The 9086-nt window shown below is 42.6% G+C and overlaps 1 protein-coding gene across 1 annotated transcript; it reads right to left on the bottom strand.

The window, feature by feature from the left end:
• Positions 1-695: 695 nt before the first annotated feature.
• LOC148341339 (adiponectin receptor protein 2) lies at positions 696-8773 on the bottom strand. Its single transcript, XM_088288710.1, has 8 exons — positions 8647-8773; positions 5158-5456; positions 2569-2721; positions 2329-2500; positions 2073-2259; positions 1317-1504; positions 1045-1238; positions 696-969 (listed from the first exon to the last, which is right to left on the bottom strand). The coding sequence occupies exons 3-8, from the start codon at positions 2632-2634 to the stop codon at positions 841-843; spliced, it is 936 nt and encodes a 311-aa protein (XP_088144836.1). The 5' UTR covers positions 2635-2721; positions 5158-5456; positions 8647-8773; the 3' UTR covers positions 696-840.
• Between the last annotated feature and the right edge of the window lie 313 nt (positions 8774-9086).

The following is a 9086-nucleotide window of genomic DNA, read 5'->3' as shown; positions in this document are numbered from 1 at the left end:
TGTTATCTTTTGAATTTGGCATTTTACATGCTATTTATTTGGTTCTGCTCTCGCTCAGAATAAAAGGCATTGAAAAAATTAAATAAAACTGACGGCATAGTAAACAGATGAATAAAAAATGGCTACATATTCTTTCATATCATCTTCGATTTGGTTTCAAGCGCAAACATTCGCACGAGATCTGAGTTGGACGCGCAGCAAATGTGAGAAGAAAAAACAATTGCTGGAGACCTTTTCAATGCTTCTCCTTGCATATTCAATAAAATAAGAATAATAGTTCCACAGTAGCACCCCATCCTCAACCAACACAGCCTTATTTTTTGTTCATGTTAATATATAGATATTTCATACAAATCTATAACCCAAATTTAGAAATCTTATTTACATGAGAAACTTTGTTTTTTTATTTACTTAAAAGCGACACCCATAGAAGCCCCTTGTAACCTTCACAATCAGGGAAGATATTCAAGTACTTTTTTTTTTTTTTTTTATGAATGCTCTTAGGTTTGAATTAGAAAAAAAACAGCATTCAAACAAACAAAATCTCACCCCACCCCCATTTTTTTTTATATAAAAATGATGCTTTCTTTGTGATATAAATCATGAAAATCTCCAAGAGGAACTCGATAATTAATGTCCAGAGGTCCTAGCTCGCAGTGAGCAAACCTCTCCAAAAAGTGGCTTCTGAGTCAGTTTCAAAATGGCGCCCTCTGTCAGGCCGTAACGTGACATTACAAGCCACATTGTCCTCCTCTGGGAAGGACCGCCAGCGAGTGTGCGCGTTGTTATTAAAAAGCGCCGGCTCCCTGTAGTAAGGTGTTGTGAACACGCGTGCGTGCGTTAGAGCATTCTGTCGTCGGTGCAACCCGCTCCGGCTGTGTAGCGAAACTCCTGCAGGTTCGAGACGCCGTGGAAGTGAACGAAAGCGCCGGCCACCACTAAGATGTGGAACAACTGGTGAGAATGGAACTGGAACACACAATGCAAGACACGCTCAATGGAGGCTGCTGGGATTGCAAGTGTGCGTGTGTGTGTGTGTCGTACCCAGATGTCGCACTTGCCGGGGAAGAACCTCTCCGGGATGCGAGCGGCGTACAGGCAAGCTCCGGTGATGTAAAGCGTGGCCATGAGGAAAAGCCAGCCCATCTGTCCGATGGTGGTGGCTCTGATGAGACCCTCGCTGATGACAAAGTGCAAAGTGGGCACCACGCCGCTCAGCCCCAAGCCCACAAACACACCTGCAGCGAGAAATCAGTCCGTCACACATTATGAAAACCTCCGAGGAGGAGGAAAAGATGGCGACGGCCGCTACCTACCTGCGCGGACTCCTCGGTACTGCGGCGTGGCGAAGAAGTCGCACTGGGACACGGTGATGGCGGACAGGCCGAGCACGCACACCACCAGAAGGTAGATGAAGCACGGCTGAGGTGAGCAGTAGAAAGAGTAGTAGAGCCATGGCACGAACGAGCCCATGATCAGAAAGGCGATGCCGCTGTAGTCCAGCCTGTTGAACGTAGCAAACTCTTATCTAACTTTTTGCAACCAAGTCTGAGTCCATTTTAATTTAACTATGACGATTATTATTCAATTGGATTTTTAAAAAGCATCTTTTCATTTCCATCCCAATACCCTCCCAAAAAAAAAAAAATTTAAAACTATGATATAGTTAAATAGAATAAATTGGATATCGTCTATTATCAAACAGATGAATTTATGACTTGTGTTTGATTAAAAAAAAAAGTGACAAAAACAAGAATTCCTAAGGATAAAACGTATAGAAAATATTTTATAGTTCTGTAAAAACCGGCGATGGCAAAATGAAGCTTTAAATGTGCTTCATGAACCAGTTGTAATTTTTTGACTCCTCTACAAGTCCGTGTTAGATTAATTCAAGAGATTTATGATTTATGAAATGGCAACTCATCATATTTTCAGCCCGATACAGAACTGAGAGTGCCATCTAGAAGAGTAAAGAAAATACAACAACTGGTTCATGAGGCAAATTTGAAGCTTCATTTTTCTATCGCGAATAAAAACCCATTTAAAAAAAAAAAAGTTCTGATGTGTCTTACTTGGAGAAGACCCTGGACACGCCTTCCGAGTGGCAGTAGACGGTGTGGAAGAGCCACGAGAAGGACAGGCAGAGGATGGCGCCCAGGAAGAACATGCCGATGGCCACCTTCTCCTGGACCGGCGCCACGAACGACATGTTGGGTCGGAACATGTACATCAGGCCCAGGCAGAGGAAAAACAGGCAGCCTAGGAAACAACTTTTTTAGCGTGTGGCCGAAGCATCGCGCGAGCTGAGAGTGAAGCGCGGCGAGCCACCTAGCAGGTGTGTCCAGATGTTGCCCGTCTCGGTGTGGATCCTGAAGATGCTCCTGAAGCAGGCGCGGAATGAAGGCATGGGCGGCCTGTGGCCGTGCAGCAGGAAGTCGTTGTCCTTCAGCCAATCGGGGAGCACGTCGTGAGGGATGACGCGCCACCGGCCCTCCCACACCTGGCGACGCAAAAGCGGAAACGTGACTCGGGGCCCGTCAGGATGCCGGCCGGATTTCGGATGTTGACCTTGTGAACAAACTCCTCCATCTTCTCCATGGCGTGGTGAGCCTGAAGAAGCGGCGTCATGCCCATGAAGCCTTCGTCGCTACTCCGCTCTTCTCTTTCTCCCCTGGCGTCTTCCTCCTGTTTTCTCCTCTCCTGGTCGCACGTCGGGAGGTTCTGGTGAACAAAAAGCGCGCCATTCATCACACGTTTAAACGCGACGTATCGTTCAATCACAAATCGATTTTTACATGTCTATTAATGATTCTAAAGTTCAACGTCGCATTGTGAGTGGCTCGCAGTGTGTACACGCAGCGGCGTTGCGCAATCGTCTCCGCCGACAAAACACTGCTTTTTTTTTTTTTTCCCTGCTTCTTCGTGGAACTCCATTTCCAATTCAATACTGGAACTGTACTTGACCAGACTGCTTTTCTGTTTTCAATTTGACGCTTGCGCAACATTTATCTGCTTACGGACAATAAACGGCACTTAAAGCGCCGCCTCCTTATGCAACAACAAGTGTTTTGACCAGCTTGTATCATAAATCTTGAATTCCGACACACGTCGTGCAATTTGGTGCTAAACCCGACAAGATCGACACGAGTATCAGCTCAAGACTTATCAGCACATTTGCAGGCTCACCCCGAGTATGGATGGCACCAGGAGATCAATTAATTACTTTCACCATCAAGTGCTTAGCGCGAGCCAGGTGCACTTGTGGAGATAAACACACACACGCGTGCACCAGATTAAACCCTGCACTTGATCCCAAAAGACTATTTTTTTTGTTGTTGTTGTTGTATGCAGACACACTACCCAAAAAAATGCATAATGTGCTCCCTGCAGACTCATTACATTTGAAACAAAAGACGCCTGTGTTAGCTTTAACTAATTTAACAAGCATGTAAATAAATACTTCTTCATCTATTGCACGGTATTTGTAGATACACATAAAAAAGTGAAGTGTGAAGAGTCCCTGTCGTCGGAATGCATGTGCTGCGTGTTATAATATTTTTAACTTACTGTCACAATTTAAACTGTTCTAAAAAATATATATTTATGTCTGGGTATCTTCTTGTTCATCTTATGTTCAATTTGTTGTGGTCTTTTTTTTCTCAAAAAAAAATTTTACAAAACGAATGATGCTATCAGGCTAACGATAATAGCTGCAGCGGCCGGGGTAATTGGCGTCTTCCAGCTAGCAAGATGTTAGCACACCCACATGTGACATGCTGTTTGTGGCGCGATTAAAAAAAATAAAAGTAGTACATGTGGCGCCTCAGAACGCAATTGTGCAAAACTGCCAAATTTTTCTGTTGCTAAGCAGAATAGGCTTCAGGGGCGGGACTAAATCAACACGGTGGCCATTTACTGGCTGAGTACAAACCATTTGGTGCTAATTGCTTTTATTTTAGACGCACAAAATAACCAAAATGGCCGCTGTTAAACTTGCCATGCTCATATTTGCGCTCCCCCCTAACAAGATACACCGAAAGGAGGACGGAAAATCCACAATCTCCGGAGACCGTGGAACATTACACCAAACAGAAGCAGAGTCACGTGACCTCGGAAGGCAACATAACAACACGGCGCCGGGAGGGAAGCGCTTCACCCTTGTACACTGTGAACACGACATGTGACTCACACATGCACACACTCTCCTCACATGCAAAATAATACAAAGCAGCTGGCGGCGACCACCCAAAAAAATAAATAAATAAATAGAAGTCTGTCCAAGGTTTAACTTGGACAACAATAGCGAAGGCCGTGTACAATCGAGGGAAGCTTGAATGCACAAAAACAATCATTAAAAAAAAAAAAAAAATTAATTAAAACGGACGAGAGGATGTGCAGACATTGTTTCCAAAAGTAGATATACGTGTGATAAAACACCAATATCATTTTTTTTCCCGAACTCAAGCACAGAAAATATTTATTTAGTGGGAGGCGCATTTTTTTTTTTTTTAATGCAAATCATCGATTTCAATGTTCAAACTTGAATGTAGCAGCAGGATTTAAAAAAAATGCATTAAGTACAGCTCATCTGTAATTTAACTTTGAAAAAGCAAAATATTCGCATTGCACTTCTCAGACGACTTTTTGTCTTTTTGCATTTTTAAGAAATTAAACAAAAGAGTTTAACTGTAACTGTGCTGTTATGTTGGGGAGAAAAACAATATTTTTAAAAAGTGAGGATTCAAGTCATTATTTTGTTTTCTCATTTATAAAATAAAATATTTTTTTATTTGATTAATATTGTGTTTTTTTGTTTTAATCATAAAACGAAGAGTTGGGAAAAAACACTAAGTATAGTGTAGATTATAACGGCAAGCTAAAAAAAAAAAAAAAAAAAACAGGTGTGAAGGAACCTCAACATGACATGCGACCAGGTAAAAAATTGAACAGGCTTCTTTTGCCCTTTGTTGGGTTGGCATGTTTTGTTTTTTTTTGCCTCAGGCAGCCTCTCAGGTGTCCGTGTTGAGTTACAAGAGGTAAAAAAAAAATAAAAAAAAAAGACGGCACAAGCCGTGCACAATGCAAGCACACATGTCCGCTATTGTGAGTATTTCCTCCATCTGAGTGGAGCGCTTGCAAACGACTTTTGCAACTCACCCCATTGTGTGCGTGGCACTGAGCGGTGCTGAGGTGTCCATTTGAAGAACCTGAGTTGACTGCGGCGCGGTGCTGCTCCCGGTCTGCCGCCGGCTCGCTATCTGTCGTGTGCTCTGCATGGCTGGAAGTTCGGTGTCTCAGCACGAAAGCCGGGCCGTCGGGCCCACTCGCCTCTCCTTCGTCCAGCTTGAAAACGCCGGCCCCCCACCCTGCAGACGCTGGGACCGAGCAGGTGCTTGGCTCTCCTTCGGAGCACTGCGCTGCGATCGGGAGGTCACTTTGGATTTCGTGGGATGGAGCTGGAAAGACACAAACGCATTTCATAAGCATCATTTTTTTCTTTTTTAATGTTGCACTAAAATAATTAAATAAATCACATTCTTTTTCCATCAGCACGAAAAGTGTTTTATTTTTTTTGGGCGCACCCTGGGTCTTTATTAGCCGAGAAAATAGAAGACACGAGGCGCTTGTGTCGAAGTCAAATCAATTCCCGAGACAACCGCAGCACGGAAACAAAACAGCCCTCTCCGCACAAACGGGAAGATCTCGAAGATTTCAGTCGGCCTCATTGCTGAGAAACTGCAAACCCGCTGCGAGTTCGCGACAAAGCCGTTAATAACTACGATCGTTCTCAAGCCGTTGACGTTATTGGAATTTTGCGCCCATTTGACACGCCGATCGATAGCGGCGACGCTTGGGATAAGAGCGTTGGACACCACATTAGGTACACCTTAACAAGTCAGCGAAGTGAGCAGCTCGAAGAAATGTCATCGGCCGATTGGTCCGCTTTCTTCTTTTTTTGTTCTGCTTCCAGGAGAGCGTCAGGATACAAATTAACTCGGGCGTGAGTGTTAAGCAAAGACAAACACATGACTCATTACACTCAGCCGGTGAAGAATTCGGTGACTGCGCCAACGGCCATTTGAAGGGAAGGAAGATTTTTTTTTTTTTTTTTATGTCTTGATAATACTGAAAAAGAAAAAGTAGGGCAAAGGGCGAGTGTGGTCAAACTGCGGCGCTTGGGCAACAACACTTTTTATCTGATGTCAACTTAGATACTTTCAATAAGACGATAAGACAACATGTTCTGCTCTTTGGACCTACTGTCATTTTTTTTTGCCTTGTGTAATGTCCAGACATGACAAAAAAAAAAGTTGCATATACTTTATTTTAAATAGTTGCTCTTTAGCCTTTTCCAGAAAAAGCTTTCTTTGGCTCGGTTAAAACGTGCTACCAGGGGTTTATTTTTAATTAATCGTTAGAAGCTGATAAAAGACAACAAATTTGGAGTTTACTGTAAAATAATAATTACACACATTGTATATTAAAATACAAAACATCCTTTTTTTTTAATTAAAAAAAAACAACAACTGCTAGTGCTAATGCTAACGTCAATGTAATTTCCTCAAAGCGCTTTTAGATTGAAAGTTCATTTTTCAAAAAGAAATTCCAAGGCAAAAGCTCAAAGCTCAGAGTGTGCAAGTATGCAAGACAAAGAGTCATTTTGTACTTGACAAAAAAAAATAAAAATTAGAACGTGCACGCATGAGTCGGCGTTAAATCGTTTTAATTTCCATCTCAATGTTTGCGTTCAAACATCCATCTCATAGGTTAGCATGCTTACATAATTTAGCATTTCTGTTAGCATTAAGCTAATAAGGACAGTAAACTTTTTGAAGAACACTTGGGTCTACTATGCTACTGTATTTTAATGTTGGTGGTACTAAACAATCCAGCCAAGCAGACACAGACAATTCATTATGATCAAACTATTCGGCCGTTACGTTTGAAAACCTCCGGAGCCAATTTAGAATCCGACATTGAGTCACTGGAGATGAATAAGTCATCTCAGACACAATTAATATAAAAGAGCCCTTTCTCCTCGAAGTTGTGTCCTAGAATAGTCTGCCACACTCATGGCAACAAGGTCAGCATGCTGGCGCGTTTCTGACGAGATGTTTTTATTTTTTCCTTCTTCTTCTTCTTCAAACCCACTGGGTGGCAATTCAAAGGTGGTCAGTGGTCACACGGCGGTAAAAATAGAGCGCTCTGATGACAAGGGAGCCGAAAGCTACATTCTATATTAAGATATCGGCGCTGTCTTTTTTACATGAGACGTAAAACACATCTGAGCGTGGCTTCATCTGATACCACTGATTCCGTCTCATTACAGTAAAAAGAAAGAGCTTCTGTTTTTCCTTTGAGCATTACAGTGGACTTTTGTGCACTTGGGGAAGAAAATTTGGAGAGGGCTAAAAGACTTCTGTGGGTCATTTTTTTTTTTGTAATGACAGTTCTCAAAGCCAAGTTGAGCTGTATTTCTGCCCGGCTGCGTCATTACGCAATGAAATACAAACGTATAGAAGGGTGCGGTGGGTGTATTCTTTGTTGCCAATCCTCTGAAAAAAAAAAACTTTTCATGAATCCGTCATGACAGATTGATAGCAAAACATTCGTTCATCAGAAACATCCACAATTATGAGATTGCCGGTGCCCCGAAGGGAGATTAAAAATACAAAATGCGTTTGAACACGCCATGAAATATCCATGCGCTAATCTCATGCGAGACAAGACAAGTTGGCCGTGTTTGCGCGCGCGAGGACAAAAGTTCGAGATGAGCAGGCTATCGGCTAGCCAGGTTATTAAATATTGACAGCATGACTTCATGCTTGGCGGGAATCGGAACAGAAAAAACAGGGCGAGGGTTCAACGAAAAGCAGACATTTCGTGCTGCAATGAGCTACACTGACGCTGACATTTGCATGCATTTTCATTTCTTAGATATCATGTGCATGCTCTGCATGCTTGCTATGATATGTTGTGATATATCGCTTCTCTTTGATGCTCTCCATACTTACACAAACAGCACGCATAGTGCAAAGGGAGGCCCACCATTAGTCTGGATGCAGAAACGGTCAAGGTTGACATGGGCCATGGCAACCAAAGGGAGACAAAAAGGAGCTCAAACTCCAGTCACACTCCTGTTTTTGACATCCACGCCTCACGTAATCAGGTTGCACTCTTTTAAGTGTGAATTACGTCACGCCTCGTGTGCATGTCATGCCGTGTGTGATGCAAGACGCCCGGGGTCTCGTCGGAAGGTAATTAAAAAAAAATAATAATAAATAAATAAAGACAGAGAGAAGAAAAAGAAGAAGAAAAACAGGCACATTGAGGGGCAGCCCGCATGTTTGTTTACACCGAGCTAGCCAGCAGAGCTAGTTCGCTAACACGGGAAAACACAACAAACTCCACAACTACTCTCGTGTGTCTTCTGACAGCTTCACGCGCTTAAAGTTCTCGATTAAAACAACACGAATGAACTAAAAAAATGTAAAAATGGGAAGAAAATAAGCTGTTTGTCCCTGTTGGTGGCTAGCTCGTGTTTTTGTTAAGACAGCTAGCACTCGTAAAGTATTAAAATGAGGTAAAGTGTTCGAAACAATACACAACGCGATGTTTTGAAAACGGAAAGTTGTACTGTCTTACCTCGTCCCGGCGTGTTTCGATGAATTTCCTTCGTGGGGAGGGACAGTTTGTCAGAGTTGTAACCAAGGATCCGCTCTGCTCCCCTCTCTGTTGTTCTCTTATGACAGACTACACTCGCGGACGTCTTGTTGGCTTGGGGGGCGTGATTAACGTGACGTAGAACACACGAGAGGCAGATAGCCAATCGTGGGTGTGGTAGTCTGAGGAGAGGGGGCCAATCGTCGTGTACCCGGAAAAGAAAGTGACAAAACTGCTTTTTGTAGTTTTTCATTCACTCAATCGCCCTTGAATGAAAAAAAAGCGACGTAGAAGTTGTGACGTATTGCATGATAACATTTTATTTAGTTATTGGATAACATCTGGGTTGAATTAATTTTTTAATATATTTTTTAATCCAAGTAATCTATCTCTTGTATTTCAATTTAATATAACTGAAAGTA

Source organism: Idiotropiscis lumnitzeri, chromosome 2, assembly GCF_059441095.1.
Source record: "Idiotropiscis lumnitzeri isolate Australia: NSW breed Sydney's pygmy pipehorse chromosome 2, RoL_Ilum_1.0, whole genome shotgun sequence".
NCBI classification, from domain to species: domain Eukaryota; kingdom Metazoa; phylum Chordata; class Actinopteri; order Syngnathiformes; family Syngnathidae; genus Idiotropiscis; species Idiotropiscis lumnitzeri.
Note: the sequence above shows the minus strand (reverse complement) of the source record. Positions and strands in the feature narration are given on the sequence as shown.

What these genes read in the sequence shown, in the direction of transcription:
- LOC148341339 (XM_088288710.1), bottom strand. Translation starts at nt 2,634, where the DNA reads ATGGGCATGACGCCGCTTCTTCAGGCTCACCACGCCATGGAGAAGATG. An exon ending in CATCTGGACACACCTGCTAG is followed by an intron (nt 2,260 to 2,328) that starts GTGGCTCGCCGC and finishes GTTGTTTCCTAG; the next exon opens with GCTGCCTGTTTTTCCTCTGC. An exon ending in GTGTCCAGGGTCTTCTCCAA is followed by an intron (nt 1,505 to 2,072) that starts GTAAGACACATC and finishes TACGTTCAACAG; the next exon opens with GCTGGACTACAGCGGCATCG.